This window comes from Alexandromys fortis, unplaced genomic scaffold (genome assembly GCF_014885135.2).
Source record: "Alexandromys fortis isolate MF-2015 unplaced genomic scaffold, M_Fortis_MF-2015_v1.1 scaffold_6, whole genome shotgun sequence".
Classification (NCBI taxonomy): Eukaryota; Metazoa; Chordata; class Mammalia; order Rodentia; family Cricetidae; genus Alexandromys; species Alexandromys fortis.
In genome coordinates this window covers 13,375,285-13,399,914 of record NW_026067902.1, presented here as the reverse complement: position 1 = coordinate 13,399,914, position 24,630 = coordinate 13,375,285, and the positions used below count along the sequence as shown (strand labels likewise).

Below are 24,630 nucleotides of genomic sequence, written 5' to 3'. Positions count from 1 at the left end.
AAACCCCAAAGGAAAGAAAATATCATTTCCAAGTAACTTTGTCATTGAAGTACAGCAAACTTGTAAAGGAGCACAAGAAGTTTGTGACCCAAGGAACTTCTATAAAGCACAGCTTATCTTAACAGCTAAAGCTTCCAGAACAACCAACAGTAAGGTGGAATGTCTTCTGCCCCCAAAACTGAACACTGTTGTCAGGCCTGACAAGCCTAAGGTCAGGAGGCAAACAGATGCACTGATGCACCAGAACACTCACTAGCCAGGGACAAGTGTGGGCTGCTAGTAAATCATCACCTGAGAAACCTCCAGGGACCCTGCTGAGTGGAAAGAACAAGGAGCGATAGGAGGACCAAAAACTTAAGGTTATCCTTGGTCACCCTAAACTAAAACAGCAATCCTAGAGATGATTTTTCTTAGCAATATCTTATTAGAGCCTTTGCCTTCAGGAAATGAGCTGAAGCAGCAAGGGCAGAGGCCTATAACCCCAGCACTAGAGAGGGAGAGGCAGGACTGCACAGTCAGGGCCGACCGGGGCTGAAATATGAACAGTGCCAGGTAGCTGAGCTACAATGCAAGATTCTCAGTCATTAATAAAGAACCCTACCACCAAAAACAAAAACCAGAGAAGAAAAAAATGAAAGGAAATAGAACTTTATCCAATCACATAAAGTATTATTCTCCTGTTACCTAAACAAGAGCTGTTTCTATGCCCCCAAATCCATGTGGTGAGTCCTGAGCCCTGGGAGACAGGGACTTCTGGAAGTGATTAGGTCACAAGAACAGAGCAGTATGGATGGGATTTATGAAGCCTGTAAAAGGGACCCAGGACTCTCTAATGCTCTTCCCTTAAGGGAACAGTGATAATTCTTCATCAGACAGCCAACTTCCTGTACCTTAACCTTGGTTTACTACACCTTTCTGCTCATAAGCATCAAGTCTACGGTGCTTTTTCATAGTAACACACAGATTCAGACATCTTACTAATAAATCTGCAAAACATTTCGTTGTAAGAGGGCAAAGAAAAGGCATGGTGAGCATTCTAAGAACTTCAAGATACTTAAGAACCTATGTCAGCTGACGTTGAACGCCCCCTCAGAAGAAATTAAGAGACATGAGAAGTTCCTCTCTGTTGACACCCACCTCAAAATCCTAACAGGAAACAACGTGAGCCAGTCAGGAGATTAAGGACAAAAGTTTCTGAAATCAACATGCAGACCTACGCCTGGCCATTCCCATGCTTGCTGCTATGAACCTGTTAGTATGTATGTTTGGTGGTGTAAAAAATATCTAACAGTTTTTCTTTAAAAAATAAATGCAACTTGATACTTATAGGTGGAGACAAAAAGTACCAGGATTGCCAAGAATGGTGATTAATACCTTTGATGCCAACACTAAGGAGGCAGAGGCAAACAGATTTCTGTGAATTTGAGGCCAGTATGGTCTACAAAGTGAGTTTCAGGCCAGCCAAGGTTACACAGAGAGACCCTGTCATCAACAATAAATGAACAAACAAAGAAAAAAGGAAAAAAGTGCTAACAACTTAAAACTTTCAAACTAAGTTTCCACAAGGTCCATGAGAAGCAAATATTCCAATAACTTCTGAACAAATCAATAACCTCATGATAACTGAATGCTTCCTGTCAGTTCTCCTAAGTAAGTGTTGTTGATGGAAAGTGAGCATATGAACCAGACATGGTGGTAGCATATGTCTGCAGTCCTAGCATTCAGGAAGCAGAGGCAGGAGGATCACCTCAAGTTTAAAGACAGCCTGGTCTACATAGGTAGTTCCAGGCTGGATGGCTACAGGGTGGGATTCTGCCTCAAAAGACAGAAGTATAAGGAATAAAACAAAAACAGAGGGACAAAAAAGAGGAAAGAGATCAAGAGTCAAGCTGGGTATGACGGCATACTTGTAGCTCCAGTTCTTGGGAGATTGAGGTAGAAGATTTCAAGTTCAAGGCTTGCCTAGATTACATAACAAGACCTGGTCTCAAAATAAATCAAAGTAAAAAGAAATAGTTCTAGAGTCAAAATGTAAACAGAGACATGACCAAACAAGTTCACAGAAAAAGAAACGCACAGAACTCAAAACATGGAGATGCTCAACTACACTGAAACCTTTTGAAAATCGAATTAACATGCTAATTGTTTTGGATATTGTCCCCCTCAAGTGCTCCTATTTCAGAACTTGGTTCCTGGAGGCCTTGGTGGCATTGGGAAGTGTGGAACTTTCAGGAGGTGGGCCCAGGGCTGTGGGAATAGCTCAGGCATTAAGCACTTGCTTGTCGTACACCAGGACCTGAGTTTGATTGCCAGAATCCATTTAAAAGCCAGGCGTGGTGGCATGCATTTCTAACCCCACTGCTGGGAGGCAGAGCCAGGTGGATATCTGGGACAGGCTGGCCAGTTGGTAAGATCTACACTGAGTCTGATCCCTAGGTCTCTTTCCCTGACTTTCTATACGTGGTTTCATCCCCTCTCCTCACTAAAACACTCCCATCACATGCTAGGAGACTTCACTAGGGCTTCCATCATGCTGTTTGGACTTCTGATCTCCAAAACTAGAAATTAAATAAAGCATTTATCTCTGTAAATTTGGCTTGCCCAAGTGTCTTGTAATAGTGATAAAAAGCTAAAAAAAACATAACAGAAATCAAAAATCCTGAAGCACTCTATCATTCCTCCCTTACTCCTTGATTTTCCTTTCTTCTTTTTTGTATTTTAAATGTTTAGTCTTCATGTGTAGAACATACACATTTGTTTGGGTAGGTACATGTGCATCTGTGTACAGAGGTCAGACAAAGAAGTTGGGTCGCCCATTTGTAGTGCTCAGCCTTACTCCCTTGAGACAGGGTCTCTCGGTGAGCTCACAGCTAGGCTGGTGGCCAGTAAGCTGCAGCAATCCTCTTGTTTCTGCCCCCAGAGTGTCAGGGTTACAGGCAAGCATGTCCACACCTGACATTTTACATAGGTGATGGAGACGTAATCTTAGGTCCTCAAGCCTGCACAGCAAGCACGCCTACCCACTCAGCCATCTCTCCAGTCCTAGCTATAAGCAATGAGTAAAAGTATTTGCTGCATTGGGTGTGAGGCAGGGGGACCTCTGTGAGTTTGAGGCCAGCTTAGTCTACAGAGTGAGTTCTTGGACAGCCAGGGATACACAGAGAAACCCTATGTAGGAAAAAAAAAAAAAAGTGGTTTGCTGCTTTGAAAATCTAGATCACTATGCATCAAAGTTAAGTCGCTGATAAAAATTTCTTGAAACACTGCACTATAAAAACTTAGCACAGGACTGGGGAGAGAACTCAGCAGCTAAAGGAGCTGTGCAGCCTGGCTAACCCCTGCCTGACTCCTGGAACCCAGGAGAAGCCTGGTTAACCCGTGCCTGACCCCTGGAACCCATGTGCAGCCTGGTTAACCCGTGCCTGACCCCTGGAACCCAGGAGAAGCTGGAAGAGTGCACTGTCCTCTAAGTTATCTGAGACCTACAACACACACACACACACACACACACACACACGGAATAACAACTAGTATAAAATATAGGTCTGTTGGATTTACCTTCTAAAAGCCTTTTAAAGTCTAGAAAACAATTAGAAATTGCAAAAGGGCATAATGTTTTGACTTAAAAAAGGAGTTGGTATTTGGGGGAAAAAAAAGTATCTACATAAGAAAACTACTGGGACAACAAAACATCAGTAGTAGTCAGACCAACACACTGCCAAAATCTGGCTCTAATACTTTAAGAATGAAGAAAGATACAAAATAAACAATTTTACTAGGTGGAGTGGCACATGCCAACACCTGGGAAACTTAAGGTGGGGAGGTCACAAGTTCAGAGCAACCGGGCCTGCCCAGCAAGTTCCAGGCTAGGCTCAGCGCTAGAGAAGACCCCTCTCAAAGCAAGTAAAATACACTTACTGCTTAGCTTCTCCCCCCGCCCCCAAGTTATCAGGTAGAAAGAAAGCCTTTACAATGTTTTTCATCTCAGGGATATTTCCTTTAGTGGAAGCAGTCACAAAATAAACAACAGCAAAAGCCAGGCCAGGACCAAGACCAGGAACCTGGCAAATCTGGCAATTTCAATTTCAACAGAAAAACTCAGTAAACATTTTGCAGGTTTTGTCTAATCTTTATCATAAAAAAAAAGCTAAAGCTAGATTGCCTCACAAGCCTGGGACCAAAAATGGCCAGGTTTTGCAGAAACACAGGGAAGGGGCAATACTATTGGTTGTCCAACAGCACGTAGAGCCTAAGTCAAGAAGTTATCTGAAGAAGTATTGGTCTCAGGGAGGCCAAGAGTAGGCAGCAACTGGTATACATAACTCGTTATCTTGGTCCATTCATATTTACAAGATAGCTTTCATTCCTTACTTAGACATAAAGAATCTGGAGAGTCTATCAAAAATAAAAAGGAGAAATAATGGCCAATAAACAATTCCCTATTTGATAGCTAACCAACACAGGAAGACAGAGCTGCTGTTAGAGCAGAGCTGTGCACAGCCCCACTCTGCGTGGCTATCAGGAAACTGCTCAGTCGAGCCACACTGTGGCACCAGGTGGTCACCAATGTGACAATGCCACCAGCATAGAAGAATGTTAGTAAGTCACACTGAAATACCCATGGCTGAGGAGATGGCTCAGCAGGCAAAGTTGTTTGCTAGCAAGCCTGATGACCCGAGATTGATCCTAATCTCACACCCACAAAATAAATAAATACATGTTTAGACATTTACAGACTTCTATAGTCCTTAAGTTCAAACAACCATTTTTAAGAGAAGAAGGTTCCAGTTTTTGAAATGGAAGGAAACAGACACAGCCGGTGAAAGAGCAGGTGGGGAGTATAGTTTTCTAACATGATACCGTCACAGACACAAAGTAGAAAGGCGGTACCGTTTACACCCACATTTTCACCGCCTTCTCTCAACATACTGTCGTTTCACTGTTCACACTGTATTTGCTACAGCATTTAAAAAGTTTTGGATATGAGAGTTCCCTGTGTCATGTAAATGCACACATGTTGTGTTTGTGTTGCTCCTCAGATGAGAGCCTCAGGTGCCTTCCTCAGCAGACAACACCTTTTTTAAAGACATCGCAAAGCATAACGATTACTACAGAATCGTATGAATAGAACTTCCTCCGTCTCTTTACCTTACTGTTTCTAGACACAGTCTCTCTCTGAACCTAAGCTCACCAGTTCAGCTAGGCTGGCTGCCTTCCAAGGGCTCTGCAGTTATAGATGTGCACTATAGCATGACAGTATTTTAAGTAGGGCTGGGGATCCAAACGCAGGTCCTAATGCTTTATCAACAGACCACACAGTAGCTCACATTTAGATAACTTTATTCACCTTTAAAACTTAAGAATAATGTGATTGCTAATTGCTATACCATTATTATGATAAATTTAACATCCGTCTCATACCTAATCAAATGTCCAGCCTCACTCAAAGTACCTGTGAATTATTTCTTTGTTCAGTTTGCCTTCCCCCTCTAGAAAACGCTGGGTGTTTTTCCATCCAGGGTCTTTTCTGGGTTGCCTGGCAAGTTACTTTGGGCCAGTTGACACCACCTGTAGCAAACATACAAAGATATTAAAGATTAGATTTTCTTATAAAGGAGGCAAAAAAATCTAAACAACTGAGTCACTCCCTACAGACATGGAATTGTGCATTCTTAGTAAAACAAATATCATCCTGCAGAATGCTCAAGATCACATTTTCTCAACTTGTTTAGCAAAACTATATATGCTTTCAACTAACTTGAATCACTGGAGACTTATAGGTTTTGTTTATAGCACTAGTAAAAACGCCACACTAAAGGAATACTTGAAATGGAAGAAAATACAGAAAAAAAAAACACTGCAAAAAAATAAGTACCTGACAGGGCAGTGGTGGCGCACACCTTTAATCCCAGCACTCGGGAGGCAGAGGCAGGCAGATCTCTGTGAGTTTGAGGCCAACCTGGTCTACCAGAGCTAGTTCTGGGACAGGCCCCAAAGCTATTGAAAAACTCTGTCTCGAAAAAACAATAAATAAATAAATAAATAAATAAATAAATAAATAAGTACCTGTACAGCCTGATGATTCCGCATGCTAAAAACATGAAACAAAAAGGATGGTTAATTTCTAGTTAAGAGTCACCATGCCATACTTTGCAAATGTTTCATAATTTAACCTAGTATTAAATATATTTATTACTAACTTAGAACAGTGTTTCATATTTTCATGAATAGCAAATACCATTAAGGACTGCTAAAAAGAAAAAAAATGCATCCTTCAGTTTCAGCAAAGAATACAATATACTACTGACAACAGGACTAACAACAAACAAAAAGTCAAAGAAGGTGAAGAATTACACACGTTCACGGTCCCAGAATCAGGATTCCGCAGCGCTCCTGCCGCAGGCTGGTTATTGTGCTTGGGGCTACAGTAGCCACTGTCGCTGTCGATGTCAGCTTCGCTGGCCCCCTGCTCACTGGAGGACTCTGCAGCAGGATGGGATGCTCTCCTCCTCCTGCCTTTGGCTTTCCAGAGCATTGTGGCTGTGCTCTCTGAGAGAGACTTATTAGCAATGTCTGATGGGAAATCTACAAGGCAAGACAAGTGGACAATTCTCTGTGATGTGATTTATACATTCCTGTTAAATTACTAAGGTTCTAATAAAATTAAGTAACAGTCTAAAAACAGAAATATGTGACTCTTTGAAAAGATCACATAAAATACTAATTTATACAACATGGCATCATTATGAAAATAAAATATTTGTGTCATAAAATACTAAAATCACCAGCCACTTAAGAAGGAAAGCATCACGAGTCTTTCAAAGTCACCATACGTGCCCCACCAGCCTACCTTCCTCTTCTGTTACCACTACCCTAGGTTTAGTTTTCACTCCCTCTTCTGCATAGACTTTCCATAGATTTCTGTATTTCTAAAAGAAAGGTCAGCTGGGCAGCGATGGTGCTGGCCTTTGATCCCAGTAGTTGGGAGGCAGAAGTAGGTGGCTCTCTGTGAGTTCTGTGAGGCCAGCCTGGTCTACAAAATGGGCTCTAGGATACTTCCACACCAGCTTTACGATTCTGCTGCATGGCACTCCAGTTCATTAATGCCGCTGCAGTACAGACTGCTTTTACAAGGACATACCAATGGACTTATCCTTTCCACCACTCACAGCACGCTTTGGCTGTTTCTCTGTGAGTTCAAGGCCAGCCTGGTCTGCAGAGCTGAGTTCCAAGTTCCTCGACTATGTGGTTAGAGTAGCTCCAAATAAACAAACAACCCCACTGTTGACTGGAAGCAGAGGTGCATAACAATCAAAATGTATGTTATGTGTCCATGAAACTGTCAAAGGAAGAACTCAATGAAAACTAAGTCTGGGACACGACGGCAAACGTGTGCACACGGAAGCTTCTGTAAGGCAAACGTGAATGAGTTGTACAGGACACAAAGATTCAAACATGATTATACTAAACCAGTTTTTTTTTTTTTTTGGTTTTTCGAGACAGGGTTTCTCTGTAGCTTTGGAGCCTGTCCTGGCACTAGCTCTTGTAGACCAGGCTGGCCTCGAACTCTGCCTCCCGAGTGCTGGGATTAAAGGCGTGCGCCACCACTGCCCGGCTTCTAAACCAGTTTTTAAAGTGGTTAAAACAACCTACATTCCAACAGCAGTATTATAGCACGCCCAGTGATTCACACACACAGCAACTTGACACTGCCTCCCCAGCTGTAACTTGTGCCAATCTGCTGCATAGAAAAGGTGGCTTATTATGGGTTTTAATTTGTACTTTGCATTTAATAATGAGGTCAAGAATCTTTTCCGATGTTATTAGCTATTAATGTTCTTCTTTTGTACAATTCTGATTAATTTTACTTTTAGGTTGACTTCTGAAAATTTTCCTCTGAGATGTCTATTTTAATTTCACAAATATAAAGACATTTCTAAAACGCTTGTTACAGTCACCTGAATTCACGACTTTTCCTTCTTCTATAGTTCCATTAGTTCATAATTTTAAATAATTGATTTTATTACTTGTTGATTTCTGTGTATGTGCCTGTGTGAGATGGAGTTACATGCACTTGTGAGTCCCTAACATAGGTAATTAGAACCTGAACTCAGGTCCTTTGGGAAAGCAGCAATGCTCTTAACTGCTGAGCCCTCTCCCTTCAATCCCTCCCTCACAACTGATGATACAATTTGAAGCTGTGTTGTTTAATACTATGTCATTGTGTTACGACAAGTTCTCATACTTTACTGCAAGGTGGCTTCATATATTCTATGGAGGAGCACCCCGTGTATTCATGAACTGTCACCTCTGACACCAGGAAGGTTCTGATATTTTTCTTGCACTATAATTAAAGGGGAAGCTTCATGTGGACACACCCCCTATGGATTAACTGCGTCAAAAGAAAGATCCCTAAAGCCAAAATTGTTCCAGCTCCCTTACCCCCAAGTTCCAAGGATAGGATAGTACACCAATTTTCTTACTCTTACTAATCTTTTCTCATTAGACACAGTAAAATAAATAAATAATAAAAAGCTTTCCCAAGAAGCTTAGTAGGGAGTCGCCATGATTCTCCCGCTCCAGACAGACGCAGGTTAAGATCCTCCCTGGTAAGCCAGCTCGTGGGCTACATAGAATATTAGAAATGGGTTAGTACAATATGTAAGAGCTAGCCAATAAGAATCTGGATCTAGCCGGGCCAGGCAGTGTTTGAAAGAATACAGTTTCCGTGTAATTATTTCGGGCATAAGCTAGCCATGCGGGCAGACGGGTGCCGGGGACGTAGCCCTGCCACTCCTAATTCAACATTATAGTTTATTTTCTTAAATTAAAATTCTTCATTTTGGAAATGATCTTCCTCTGCAGCCAGGCAGCCACAAAGGAGTGTCTGCATTCTCTTTGCTCACTGGCTTTCTCTCTCATTTAAGTCTTGGGTCGATCTGCAGTCAATTGAATGGGGTATAAATTAGGGGCCTCCAATGTTATCCTTGTCATTTCCATGCATGTGTTTCTGGGTTGTTTTCGATTCTTATATACTACATTGATAATATAAACCTGGAGAAAAACAGCAATGTGGGAAGGAATTTGTAAGGTGAAGATGGGGCACACTGGGTGGGTGGGAGAAGATAACCATGGGAGTGAGGGCAACAGAATTTTCTGCATATATGAATGGAATTGTTAAAGAAGGAAGTCAATTAACTTAAAAAGCATTAAGCAGCCAGGCGGTGGTGGCGCATGCCTTTAATCCCAGCACTAGGGAGGCAGAGGCAGGCGGATCTCTGTGAGTTCAAGGCCAGCCTGGTCTACAAGAGCTAGTTCCAGGACGGGCTCCAAAGCTACAGATAAACCCTGTCTTGAAAAAAACAAGAAAAAGGGAACAAAACAAGAACATCATAGCTAATTCTAAGCTTTAATGCACAGAGAACCCTTCCCGGATTACTGCTCCTTTGTTTTAGAATACTTTGCTGAGTTCCCCAAAAATTCCTACTGAGATTTTAATTGCAACTGAACTGCAGACTAACTGTGGAGACGCCAGTGTTTGATAATCAAGTTTTCTAAGGTCTTACACAACAATCTCAGGGTCCCCTCATGTACCCCTAAGCTTGAGTAGACACACTCCTGGACTTCAGAAACTCCAAATTGCTGTTGCTGCTGTAAACCTTAACCTGCTTGTTTGAGACACACAGGAACGCAGCTGCCTTTGCCTGTTATCTAGTATCCAGACAAGTGTGTTTTTACACTTCATCTATTTATCTTACGTGTGTGTGTGTGTATGTGTGTGGGCCTGAGTGCAGGGCTGAGGACAACTTGCGGAAGCTGGATCTCTTCATCACTATGAAGGTTCGGGGACTCGAACTCAAGCTGTTCAGTGTGACAACAAATCCCTTCGCTTGCTGAGCCACCTTGCAGCTCCCATTTTGGACTCTAGCCACCTTATTACATAACAAGAAGTAAAAATTTCCTACAAGTGGAAAGACCTACTTCTACAAAACTAAGTAATTTTTATTTCTTATTGCTGCCAGGTAATCCTCAGAAGTTAAAAACAAACTAAGGAATGAAAATGGTGATAGCAGGGCTGGAGAGATGGCTCAGCTGTTAAGAGCACTGGTGGTTCTTCCAGAAGTCCTGAGTTCAATTCCCAGCAATCACATGGTGACCCAAACCATCTGGAATGGGACCTGATTTCCTCTTCTGGTGTGCATGAAGACGGGTCACTCATATACATAAAATTAAAAAAAGAAAATGCTTATAGCATATACAATCTATTTAAACCATAACTCCTAATTTTTATGTTTCAGGAAGCTGTCCTTTTGATGACAGCTGTCCTAGAACTTACTCTGTGACCAGGTTAAGCTCACACTCAAGAGACCTGCCTGCCTCTGCCTCCTTGTGCTAGGATTAAAAGTGTGTGTCCCCCACCACCACTAAAAAACAAAAGAAAAAAAAGAAAAAAGAAAAGAAAGAGAAAAGAAAAGCAGGCATGATGGCGCTCTCCTTTAAAAAACAGTTCTTGGGAGGCAAAGGCAGGCAGATCTCTGAGTTTGATGTGAGCCTGGCCTACAGAGTGAGTTTCAGGTTAGCAGGGCTACACGGAGAAAACCTGTCTCAAAAACAAAACAGTGTGTGCTACCAAGCTTGGCCCATACAGTACTTTTAAGAACCTTGCTAAGGTTTAAAAAAGGATGCAGAAATGAGTCCTGGTGAGGAGGAACAGACTGGGAACACATGACTTTCCCCGTAACTACTCCAAGCAGGGCAGCGTATCAAACACACTGCTTTAAGCCTTACAAACCACACAGCATTGGACGATCAACAGATGGCTTTTAACTAATTCCCAGATCCCCCTTTTGCTCCTGAAGAACCTAAGCACATATAAAAGGTCACACAACTAAATATCCAACAGAAAAACTTGGATAACAGAAAGCAACAAGCTGCCTTACCTAGGTCAATCCAGACCTTGTCTGGGGGATTTTAAAAATCTTTTTAAAAGCTTTTATGAACACATATCACTTATATGTAATAACGAGTTTCATTATGACATTTACAAATTTTTTAAAATTCATTTTTATATTTAGTGCAGGAGAGTAATGTGCCTGTAAGTGCAGGCACTCCTGGAGACCAGAGGTACCAGACTCTGGAGCTGGATTTACAGGCAGTTGTGAGGCACCTGGCATGGCTGCTGGGAGCCGTTCTCCCACCCTCTGTAAGAGCAGTAAGTTTTCTTAAGCACTGAGCCATCTCCCCGGTCCTTACAATATTCTTTGAGACAGGCTCTCAGTATATAGCTGAGCTGGTCTTGAGTTCACAGGCAGAGACAGAATCCCTAACACAAACTAGCTAGACAGACTAGCCAAGACAGCCAGGTCCAGGTTCAGCCAGAGGATGTAGGGAGGAAAGGCAAGTAATGGGGACACTAAGCATCAACTTGGAGTCAGCACACAAACACCTACCCGCGTGTGCAGGAATAAACAAGTAAATAAACAGACCACTCCTTACCAGTCTGCTGGGAAGCATCTACCAGAAGCACAATTTTTGACCGGCTATCAGGACCTGCTGAGCTTGTTTCTTTCTGAGTAGCCACATTCTTCACCTGTGGTCTTTTGTTTTTTATATGTTGCTGTAAAAGCTGTGGCTAAGTTAAAAAAAAAAAACAATAAATATAATAAACACAAATTACACATTATATCCACTACACAAAGACCTAAACACATACCATAAATCGGGTTCTGAGCTGATTTTGTGGACTTATTCACTAAGAAGCACCACAGGCTAAACAATGCACCATAAGCACATTTCACACATGTTTTTAGACAACCATTAACACATGATTAGTAAAATCTGAGGTAATTTTAGCTTTTACTTTCATTTTTATTTTTTAAGTCATTAACAATTAACAAGATTTTAATAATGCCATATAAAGGGCCAGACATTTTTATCTTAAAGGATAATAAAAGCATAAAAAGTTACCCTGTCACTAAATTTAGACTCATAACAAAGATGAGTAAAACATTTCTACTCTGGAGTACAAATAGAAACTATTAAAAAGCTGATTTATTTCTTTAAAATTTTAAAAACAAGAATAATTATTCCTCAACAGCAATTCCTTACACAGCAGAGCTAAGAATTTAACTTCAACTTCCTGAATTGGAACTGCTGGGCGGGCGCTCTGAGAAGTCCCATCCTTTGAACATCTGGAAGCTACAAGCTTTACTATGATCTTGTTTTTTATACCTATTTCCTTTCACTCCCTGAAAGAGTTCTCTTGACCCACATGAACCAAGGCAAAAATCTCTTCAAAGTAATCTCAGCTGCTTATTTGTTTTTAATTTTTAAAAAACATGCCAAAAGGCGGTGAAGACTTTCTTTCTAAGAAGCTAGCTAATGGAATCTGGGAAACTGATACTTCTCCATAGTAGTAAAGAAGAGAAACGTCCTCCACGAGCTCAACAGTGTTGCCTATAAATAGGCATTTCCTATAGCTTCGAAGAAAGCCCTTAGTAGAAAAGCAGCCTGGGATAAACTTCAGGGAGCCCTGCGCTGCATCTTCAATATATACCTACAGCTTAAGTCAAACGAGGCCGTGAACAGAAGTGGCTTCACCACTTACTTGTTTCTTACTCTCCCACGTGACAAAGTGCTATTCCTGCTAATGACTCAGAATACAGACACTGAGGTTGAGGATCTGAGGAAACACTAACACCAATCTTTCCCTCTCTCCTGCTGATTTCAGAAGACTGAAACAGCTTGAGGTACATTAACATTCAACCACATGATCCATTTAATGTTGGCATCATCACTGTGCAGTTTTAGAACAAAATTAAATTTAGCAATAATTGTGTACTGTGTTTATGTAAAACTCTATGAATGATCATAAAGGTGACTTTACATTACCAATCAAGGGTGAGAGGTAACAAATATCACAGGAAAAATATTTTTTTTTAAATAATATGCCTTTAACACTTTCTACTAGTGATGAATATTGTACCAAATTAAGCATTAAAGACCAGCAGATACAAGTAGTAAATTATCTATACTAGTATTAACAACACATCATATTTTAAAACTACACACAAAGAAAGCGGTCACTCACTTTTGACACTGCTGGCCCTCTGTTACCATTGCGGCTCCGATGACTGGACAAAGAGAAGGCCTGTCCCAGCTGGTTTGGACGCTCGGTGCATTCTGTGGTTATAGCATTGACAGTGTTTGCAGCCTGGAAGGTGCTAGAGTAAGGTGCAGGAAAAGGGTGATAGAAGCCCATAACTTGGGCACAGGGTGCTGGCATCAGCTGGTAATAGGTGTACTCTGTGGACACAGGTGGCTGAGCAGATATAATGGGGTAGGCAAGGTAGGGACCTGTAGGGTTCGGGCTGGGCTGCTGCCATCGTATATCGTTGTTATATAAAGGAAACTGTCTGTAAAACCAAACAGAAAAAAAAATCTGTTGACAAGTACAAGAGTAATATAAAAGCAGAACAAACAATAAAGACATACAGAACGGTGCCTTCAAAATAATTCTAGGGGAAAAGGCAAAACTAATGCCATCATGTGTCTCTGCCGTTTTAAGAGATGCCCTGTACTTATAGCAACGGACGTGATAGTATAAAGGGATCTAGCCTGAGAGCTTACCAAATTCCACATTCTTTACTACTTACAAACCTCTCAAACCCCTAGCTTCTGCATCTGCAACACAGCCATCCTCTTCCCCTAATCACTAAGCCAATTCAGGTCTCGTCCAGGCTACTCTCCTTGGCAACTTAAGGCCCATGTCCAAGGAAGTCAGGAAGACCTCACTGATACACAGTTCCTACAAAGCACCCACAAGATGCTGTCTTGTTTAGAAACCCTCTCTCCAACAATTGCTGTTAAGGAATAAGGGGTCCTTTTCCTCACCTTTGCAATGACAAAGCAAAACGGAAGAAAAAACTGACTACCAAAATCCTAAAACTACTTAAAAGGATAATCTGAAGGATGGCTTGCTCATGAATTCTTAATGACTACCTCACATTAAGGCAAATTAAATTTCTCATACTGCACATGGCTATTTTGCTACAGAAAGAACTAGTATTATTAAGTTTAGTTTATAAAAATGTTCTACATTATCTGACAGCACAACAAAAAAGGTTCTCAGGAGCCTAGGCTACCCTGGACTTCAAGGATGACCTTGAATTCATGATCCTCCTGCCTTAACTACCCCTCTGTGACACCACACACAACTGACTCAAAGATTCTCAGTGAAGTCTAAGTTCATCTGAGAAGGGTTCTTAGCTCCTACTGTTTGCCTAACTTTGAAAAGTGTGTAGTAAGAAACTCAGAACCTTCACTGGGGCATTACTATTTCCCAAGGGAGTCTGCTGACCTCATAAACCACACACCCAGAATTTCACAAAGACTGTGCCCTGGTACGATAGTGTGCCACAATGGGCTACAGGTGTGCAGATACTCGGTACTTCAGCCCACAGATGGCTGCACAGAGCTGTAGAGTTCTCCCACAGTGCTGAGAAACAGCATTTCCTGTATGTGACATAACTTGAAACAAGCTGAAAGTACATCTATTTGTCAATACAATGAACTATAGCAACGAGGGCACCATTAGATGTCTAGATGGATCAGCAAGCATACCACAACTACCACAGGTCCCACCCTAGATGCTACCAGGACTTTGCTAGATTAGGGAAATCAGCAGACGCGCACACTCAACCATAGCACCCCAACACCCGTCCCTAATATTGTCTTCGCGGGCCAGACATTGTCTGGCAGTTATGAGATTAAGCATCTAATCTCAAAAAAAAGATTTCTTATATTTCACATCTCCCTTGGGTCACTATACAGGGATATATTTCAATGGCATGCTCAGAAAAATGCATTTCCTCTTAGAAAGAATAAGAAAATAATACATGTTGACAGATTTCAAATTTCTGCATATTTTCCTTACACTGAAAAGATACAAATAAATGATTGAAGTTTGAAAATTACAAAAGAAAAAGATTAGTGTACTTTGCTAAGTTTAAGTTCTATATCCCCACCAATAAAGAAAGGAATAATGCAATTACCTATTGGACTGGTTTTCCTGGACAAATGGATAACAGGTAATCAGATAACTGGGGATTGGCGTTGCTTCAACACCAGAAACACTTCCATTATCATTTGGGAGAGCCATAGGGAGCACAAATGTGTCCGGATTTTTCTTCTGGGGAATAAATGGCTCTACTTCAGCGGAAAGCTTGACATTCTTCAAAGAGAAAACAGAGTGCATGGGTTACACATGAACAATCAAAACAAGCTTGGTGCTTACAAAGAGTCTCCACCAACAGTCTTCACAGCACACACAGAATGAATGGCAGTGTCGACTTCAAGTAAGTGAATAACCAGGAAAACAACAAAGGAGTTAGCACAAGTCACAATATTGCAGTGAAATCATTTCTTATGCAATCAAGCTGCTAAAATAATCAAGACTCTAAGGAAGTCACACCTCAGATCGAAAAGTACAGTAGTAGTAAGAAATCCAGCTCCTTAAACACAATGGTATTTTCTGCTAATTTTGTGAGAGGGAAAAGTCATTCGGCACAAGCTCTGACAACAATTACATTTCTTCGAGTAACTGAAAAACTAGTCTATTTCTGTTCATTGCAGGAGATTAAGTTTTGTATCATTAAATTACAATGAAATGTCTAAGATGAGTCAAAAACATAAGGAGAAAATTCTGTTTCATAGTTAAACAAAAATGAAAAAAAGTGAGAGAAACTTCTCCCAGTAGGTACCCAAATGCTAATGTGACCCTAACACAGACTTCCCTCAGTATCTTTCTTATGATACAGTTCCAGAAAATTAAAAGCCATATAAAAATTACCCTTGGAGAAAATATCCACATGAAGAAATATTAAGAAAATGAGCTCTGTAACTATCAGGGCAGGAACATGCTCTTAGGAAAGGGGGGGGGTGCTGCAACTGGGGAGAGGCACCTGGGGAGCTTGGGGTGCCTGGGAAGTTCTGTGTCTTAGAGGAACCTACAAGCCGTCCAACATGTTATCAAACTGTATGTTGACTTTAGTAATTTTCTGCACATTATATTTAACAAATTTAAGTTTCTGAAACATGAAAATAGCTATAGAAGGTGGCACCGTGGCTCATTCCTGTAATCCTAGCCCTCGGAAGGCTGAACCAGGAGGACTGCCAAGAGCCTGAGACCAGCCTGGTCTAATAGGGAGTCCAGGTCAGCCGGGTATAACAAGACCCTATCTCCCAGGAAGGGGGCAGGGAGCAACTGGGGTTCTAACCCAATTAGTAGAGTACTTGCCTAGCATGCACAAAACCCAGCACCACATAAATCAGACATGGTGGTGCACGTTTGGAACCCCAGCACTTGAGAGGCAGAAAGACAGGAAGATCTCAAGTTCCAAGTCATCAGTCCTCTACTACAGAGTTAACTCTATGCCAACCCGAGCTAGAGACTGTGCCTCAAAAACAAAAAGAGAATTTAAAACAAACAATCTACAGTAGTCTTCAAAAGCAGACTGTTAACCATGTAAATTTATAATCTAAAAAGTACTTAATATCTTTTTATTAAAACAAAGTTGGTGAAATGCAAGTCAACATTTCAACCACTGAAAACAATTACTTAAAAAAAAAACAAGTCCTAGCTGGCAATGGTGGCACACACCTTTAATCCCAGCACTTGGGAGGCAGATGTAGGTGGATCTCTGTGAGTCAGAGGCCACCCTAGTCTACAGAATGAGTTCCAGGATAGCCAAGGCTACACAGAAAAATCGTGTCTCAAAAAAGAAAAGAAAAGAAAAGAAAAGAAAAGAAAAGAAAAGAAAAGAAAAGAAAAGAAAAAGAAAAGAACAAAACAAACAAAAAGCAAACCAAAGTAGTCCTAACCAGGACATTTTTCTACTAAAGTCATTAAGGTGATATTTAATAAAAAGTTCCCATAAAAACACAGGTCTATTTTCTTACAAAAGTAATAAAAATGCATGAAAATTAAAAGATAAAATTTAATGGCCAGCTTTTACTCAGAAAAACCGACTGCTCCACCAACAGTCCGGGGTATACACGAGAAATGCTTGTTACCAGAGGAAGGAGACAGATCAGCACAGCACAATCTAGTAACTCTGTCCCCTCCCTGCCCACTGAACTGTGGACTCGACATTCACACTATTCATCAGCCAAAGCTGAAGGGGCGAGAACACCTACTTGTGAACTACGGATGGTTTCCTGAAATACAACTCTGGCAAAACACCTTCAAGTGTTAGGGAGATGGCAATTCTCACTCTGCCACTCATTAGAACTGAAAACTGATATACAATATGCCAATAAATGATTAATTGGAAAAAGAGGCTGACTTCCAACAATGCAGATAATAAAAACATGTTTTATATAGTTTATGCACATGCGCAAAAGCGGGGAAAATACTATTTTAATTACACTAAAATGTAATTTATAAGATTTTTCTATAAATCAGAGTCCTTCTGAACATGGAAGAACTCTGAAGAACTATAAGATCTAGACTAATACCTTTTAGTTTTTTATAAGGTAAGGAATATGAATACAATGAAAAAAAGAGTCACAGTAATTAACTATTAACAGTTTTTAATAACACTTTTCTTGACTCTTCTCCTATGTTCCCCCAAATAAAAACTGATCAAAATCAAAACAACCTAATCTACGACTTTGGCAACAAATTCAAATTCTTGTACAGATCAAAAGTTACAACAAACTTCTCTACACAGCTTAATTTGTATTTTACATAAACATGTGTTACAGCCCCAGGTAACTTGTTCAGAACATGTGACTACTTAAGCTGATGTGTACACACAGGCACACACATGTGCACACACACACAGGCACACACATGTGCGTACACACACACAGGCACACATGTGCATGAATGCATCCTTGAAGATTAAGGCTTGTACTGGTTTCTATTCTAAGTGCAATTCTAAATACCAACGTTCAACAATAAAATTCACAAACATTGAAATGATCCTTTGTTTTTAGCAAAGTGAGAGAGAGAAGCCACTGTGGTCAACAGCTGCATGGGCAGAAGATGTCACCAGAAGGAACAGATGGACAAGCTTTCCCTACAGTTTCAACTTTATATCTTCTCTGAAGTTGCTCATTGTGACTTTGAAGCCTTCAATTATTGTCCATCCATCTAAACAACAGCCCCCAAAGCAGTGCTGAGTGCAAATAATCCTTTAAAATTCAAATGTCAAAATATAAATCTTGTCAATTTTTAGTATTAGTAATCAAATATTAGAAAAATTAGACTAATTTCTTTATATAACATTATTCCTCAGTTTGAATTTCCATGTTTTATTCACTAATCTTTATTGCCATTTTTTAAAATGTCTCACTATTTCTAGGCTAGTCTGAACTCATGACCCTCCTGACTCACCGTCTCCTAGGTATGCACCACCATGTCTAGCTCATGATCTATATATCTGTACAGTCATATCTTAAAGGGTTCTTTCATTTTTAATTATATGTATGCGCGACTATATGCGGTTATGTGTGGTAAGTGAAGTAAGAGGGTATGTGCGGCTAGGTCCTGTGCAGCTGGAGTTACAGGTAGCTGGGCGCAACCTATGTGGGTGCTAACAAGTCCTCTGAGCTCTTAACCACCAAGCCATCTCTCCAGCCCCTCATAATCTGTACTTTGAGAAACCAAATTTTATAGACAGGAACTAGTACCTTACTGTACAGAAAATGTAAATACGGCTGGAGAGATGGCTCTGCAGTTAAAGACCATTGACTGCTCTTCTAGAAGACCCAGACTGGATTCTCAGCACCTACATGGATGCTTGCCTAACTCCAGCTCTGAGGGATCCAATGCCCTCTTCTGGTCCCCACAGGAACCAGGCATTGACATGCGCACACACACACGCATGCAGCCAAAACAATCATATACATAAAATAATCATATACATAAAAGACATAAAGTAACAGTACAGTATAACCACTGCTGTGTTACTGTCTGCTTCAAAAACCCAACTCAGTGGCAAAACGATCTTTCATAAGATATTTCACAATTTCCTAAATTAATGAAAAATCTAATTCTGTCTGTGAAAATACTTATGCATTTCACTCATTTTGAATTTTGTACATATTAAAGCAAATGCCAATGATGACATTTATACAAATAATCTAGAAAAGCAAAGATGTTATCATAACATAAAAGGGTAAAGTCTCCTTAAGAGAGCTCATTGGTAACCACTCTGGGATTACAGAGTCTAGATGATCACCACACCGGCACAAGCTCTGGAAGCCATCGCCCCAAGATGAGCAGGACATAGGCACAGAGCACTCAAAAGCACATCGTAGCAGAGAATGCATTCTGAACTCCTCAGAGAAGCTCCAGGAGAATGCAAATAATCTCCCAGATTAAGCAACAGAAAAGTGACACCCACCTAAAATCAAAACTGAAGAGAACATAATGAGACATTCTCCCACAGTGAAACTTGGGAGTGTGTGCTGCACACCCCCAGAAGGGACGGAGGAAACCTCCACATTCTATGTTAAGGTGAAATGCATTCGACATTAAGGTGCTTTACACACCCCCATACAGATAAAATAAGTGCCTTCCAGGGGACATAAATGAAGCAGACACCTGGTGGCCAAGACAGACTGCAGCCATCAGTGCTCAAGACTCCGGAGCACACGGAGGAAAACAGCAGGGACTTACAGAGTGACCACTCACCTCCTGACCCACACTCTTCCACGGGACTAGGAAAACCTGCAGTCACCATTTTACGTGTAATATTAATTTTCATATATCTAATTTATTAGCTCCTGCTTTTACATTATTTTCTTTCTTGCTTTATTTAAAGTTTCTCCCCACATGTCTACCCTTGGGTGGATAATTTTATTTTCCTTTTAAACTTTGTAACACATGGAGAATTCAAGACTGCACATCTGTCTCAAAGCACTTCAGTAGAACTACACAGGTTCCACCTGTGATATGTGGTTATACTTTCCTAACAGCCTAGCATTCTAGTTTTTGTCTTTGACCTTTGATATTTAGTTAATATTTTCCTAATGACATGTCATTCCACTGGGTTTTTTTTCAGATTTTGTTTTTGACATAAAGACTTGAAAATACCTTTTTAAATTTCCAAATGTTTTCTCTAAATGAACACACTCCCTAAGAATATTATTTAGCCTGGCAGTGGTGGCACTTGCCTTTAATCCAAGCACTTGGGAGGATCTCAGTGAGTTCAAGGCCAGCCTGGTCTACAGAGTGAGTTTCAGGACAGCCAAAGATACACAGAGAAACTCTGTGTCAAAAAAAAGTCAAAAATACGCATGTTGTGTGAATGTTTGTGTATACATATGCAAGCGCGCGCACACACAGTATATTTGTGAACTTCCTATAAAAACATCAGTTGTGTGGCTATATAATAAAGGTTTTATAGGAACACATAAAATACAGTTGTCCCTCAGTGCCAGGACAGGTTACCTGACCTTCACTATAGACCTGGCATGGATGCTTAGCTGCTGGAGGGGGAGTGGTATTTACACAGGCCACTCCTGCCCTCCGGTGTGTTCTTTACCTGTGTCTCTACTACTTACAACTACCAGAGTCTAGGGCTGTGTACGTACTATCTCTTATAATAAGCACTCAAGCCTGTCCATGTTTAGTACAGATTCAGCTTTTCCCCTGAACTATTTCTGGAGCCTGCAGGTGTGGAAAACTGATTACACATTTAGTTTGGAGTGCTGGTATTAGTTCAACACTTAAAACAACTGTATACTTTTATTATATTATGTTCATGTGTGTATACGGGGTGTGGGAAGGACAGCTTTCAGGAACTAGTTCCTTCCTTTCTCTGTGGGTCCCAGGTCATCAGACTTGGTAGCAAGTGCTCTTATCAACTGAGCCGTCTCACCAGCCTGTGTTTATATTCTTATCTGTGACAGAACTACACAAATTCACGGCACTTGTTTTAGGCGTGAAAGAGGCGAATAAGCAGGGATTTTTATAGATCCTTTTAGAAGACTGTACTAATGTACTAAAGATGACTAGAGTACTGAGACAATACAAGAGCCTGCAACTTCAAGTGTCCTGTCACTCTTACGCTCGCTCCAAAACATTCCTAGATTTCCTAAAAATAGACTCTGAATCTTTATAAACAAATGAATCCCATGATTTATTCTTCACATCCCTTTACACAAGATTTACACTATTATTATTATTATTATTATTATTATTATTATTATTATTATTATTATTATTATAAAAGAGGCCATGGCCTGGTCCCTAAAGTGCTTGTAGGAAGAGAATGAGGACTTGAGTTTAGATCCCCAGACTCAGGGAAAACCTAGTGCAGACAGGAGCCTGTGATCCCAGTGCTGACCGGCAAACACAGGAGGATCCTTGGGCTTGCTGAGCAGCCAATCTAGCTGCAACAGTGAGCTCTGGGTTTAGGAAGACGTGTCACAGAAAGTAAGGTGAAGAGCAACTGAGGGAGATTATCTGACCAATCCTGACCTCTGACCTCTATATGCACACTATGCAATTTACTTCCCCAACCCCCTAACGCACACATAGACACACACACACACACACACACACACACACGAAAATGCATCGTGCCAAGTATAACTGCTCTTGTAACAGCTAACTCTGGCAGTTAAAATCGAGCTACTTGTTTTGACTTAAGAGAGAGTACTCCTGAGAGGCTCTTCCGGTTGTAAGATGACTTCAGTTGTTATTACAATTAGGATGAAACATCTAGCACTAATTACCAATGGCTTACTTCTTAGAACATATACAAACAAGGCTTACCTTTTCACAAAATGAGCTTGTGCAAACGGCAATTTTAAAAGTCTACGGCATGAATGCCTTCAGACACAAGTGTTTAGATTTAAGTTACCCTTGTGCAATCCTCCAAGGATTTATTAATTAGGTTAACTTGAAATGCAACACGTCTATTACTGAGTACAATTAAAAAATAAAAACAAAAAACTAACTTATGTAAACTAAGTACTAACGCTGTAGGCGTTTTCAGAAATTCTGAATATAAACCACAATGGTTTTAAAAGAAAAAACCCAAACATTTGGAGGATGATGGGAATTTGACACTTCCCCATCTAAATGCTCTTCAGTAGTTCTCACTACAGGCTAGGCTGAGGCAAGAGGTAGAGAGAAAAAAGCTTTCGAGAGAAAAGAATTTTGCACGGCTTTCTTCCAGCTCTTGGATTTTCAGAGGTTTAGTGGATGGTGTTTTTGTGGGATGACAGAGGAGGATGCTCTCTAAACAGCCAGTGCACTTGCTCTCGGGATAATCACATGTCGAGAGCTATGCTAAATGTTACCATCGAAATAGGTAATTATATTTCCTCAAGATGAAAGGGGCGGTGAGCATACATATGCATTACTAGCTCTTGCGTGTCCACGAAGGATCAGCACGTCCACCCTCTCATCAGAGACCCACATGCAAGGAAATGTCCTTTCCTTTTGTCCAAGTTTGAAATCTCTGATTTTTTTTCGGAATTACTTTCAAAAAATAATGCCTTGATTAAATTTACAATAAGCTGTAACAGAATACTTCTGTGTATGTACCAAGAATCCCGGCACCAATTTTCCTGATACTGTGCGCTCCTTAATAAACACAGACTTGTATTCTCACGAAGCTTGTCTTTCCTTTTTAAATTCAAGTCCGTGTGGCAAGGCCCTGGGGAAAGTGCTGTGGCAGGAAGATCGCCCCTAGGAGATCTGGGATAGGATGGACAACAGGGCAAGTCTCAAAAACAGAATCGACAAAGCCTACAAAACTAGAAAGCTGTGTTTTCGTTTGAAAAGAGTGTGATTCAAAATCAAAACTGTCATTAACTACACACAAACATATACAGGAATTTGGGAGATGGCGTCTCGTTTATTCGAGTTAATTAACTATTTGCAGAACTTACAGGCAAGTCACTAGCGTTTCTTCTCCCTTCAACTACGTGACTAGCTGAACAAGGCTTGGGAAGAGGAGATTCGCCAGTAAACAGAAATCGGAATCAAATTAAGTCTCTTTAAGAGAAGCTGTAAGATACTGAGGGGAGGAGGAAGCATGACACTATTTTTTTAAGTTATTTTTCACATTGTCACTAGCCCTTCCTCCCAGCACTTACCAGCAAGAATTCGATGCAATCAAAAACTAAAGAGACTATTAACGGAACTACCGTGCTAGTACGAAAACGGACTCAAAAATGAACTCTTGCTCCATTTAAAAAGGGTAATTATTTGCAGAATAACTAGCTAGGAAAACACGGAGGGAGCCGCGGAAGTCTCTTCATAAAAGGAATACACTCCAGACCGTAGCAAGGGCAACGCTTGTCGCCGCTGAGCACAGACCGACTCCGGTCCACCTCCCCGGGCCTTCCGACCGAGACGGCCTGGCCCGCCCGGAGGCCCGGGAACAGCCCGGGCACTCGCGTACCTGCTCGGCCGGCGCTCGGTCCATGGCGCCGGCGGCGGACGCCGGCTCTAGTCGGTGTACGCGGAGCCGCGGGCCGCTTTCTCCATGGCCCCCGCTCGGTGCCGCCGGGTCCCGTCCTCTCCGCACAGCCGGCCGGACGCCGACTCGGCTACGCCACTGGCCCGGGAGGCGGCTCCAGCTCGCGGCGGTGGAGGCGGTGGCCGCCCCGGGGAGGGATCATCTGGGACGGAAGCCGAGCAGGGCCGAAAGGGCGGAGGCGCAGTAGGAAATGGAGGTGCGCAGGGGCGGGGACGGCCGGGGAGCAACCCCGACGGGGGGCGGCTGGAAGACGACCAAGGCTAGGGGCACAGCCGAGTTGGGAGCCTCGAGTTGCACTCCTCCCAGGACTGTTCCACTAGGAGAGTTGGGCCTCCTGGAACCCGGGACGACTCTGTTCAGTTTGCTGGGACCTCCGAGTCTCTTCAGGAGCCAAAACTGACTCGGGATGTTGGAAGAGCTTGTAGCTGCACGAAAGTCACGTGATCCTGCCAGGACTCTTAAACGAATGAAAACAATCTTGCCCTCAGAAAAGTGCACACATAAATTGCATACACAGAGTTACCATGGGAAAGAAACCCTGTTTTAAAGCTCCGTAAATAATGACTAATTAATGTATTGTTCAGGTTCAGACTCAACGTCTAGCCTCAATTCCAGGTTGATTTTGCCCACCTCAAACCCTGTTTGTACCCAGAATCTACATAACTATCCAAGAAGCGGTTATCTATTCTGCTGCCCTCCCCCAATGCTTATGGATTGTTCCTTTAATCTTCAGATCATCAACTCCTTAAAGACGGAGCCAGCCTTGAAACTGGACGCTACTGTTAGATTCCCTCTGGGGAGTTAGGCACAGCCTCCAGCACACACAAGCTCTCCAGAGGAGTTCTGGCTTGATAAGGTGAATCGGCTGAATTATGTATACTTCAGTGAAGAAAGAGTGTAGGGTTGACTCCTGTTAGGTCACTGGTGAAGGGATCAATGTCTGGAAGAGGGAAAGAGAAGTCTAAGAAATTTGCTTTGTCATCACGCTTCATGTGAGTCAAGCCTGGAAACTGCCTTTTTGGCTAGTCCGGCTTTTTAGTCTGGTTTGACTTGAAGCCTCCAAGAAGGGACTGGTCTATGAAGGTCCTAAGTGTGCTAGTGTGGATGCTGTACTTTTCCCAAC

At 41.6% G+C, this 24,630-nt stretch overlaps 1 protein-coding gene across 1 annotated transcript in view; it reads right to left on the bottom strand.

The window, feature by feature from the left end:
* The window catches only part of Secisbp2l (SECIS binding protein 2 like), a 49,048-nt gene extending 25,455 nt beyond the window's left edge, over positions 1-23,593 (bottom strand). The window contains exons 1-7 of the mRNA XM_050133136.1: positions 23,430-23,593; positions 15,054-15,232; positions 13,091-13,415; positions 11,497-11,632; positions 6,359-6,585; positions 6,067-6,091; positions 5,453-5,568 (exon numbers count right to left, since the gene is read on the bottom strand). Coding sequence (XP_049989093.1) covers positions 5,453-5,568; positions 6,067-6,091; positions 6,359-6,585; positions 11,497-11,632; positions 13,091-13,415; positions 15,054-15,232; positions 23,430-23,453 — 1,032 coding nt within the window. The 5' untranslated portion in view covers positions 23,454-23,593. The remainder of the gene's footprint in view (positions 1-5,452; positions 5,569-6,066; positions 6,092-6,358; positions 6,586-11,496; positions 11,633-13,090; positions 13,416-15,053; positions 15,233-23,429) is intronic.
* Between the last annotated feature and the right edge of the window lie 1,037 nt (positions 23,594-24,630).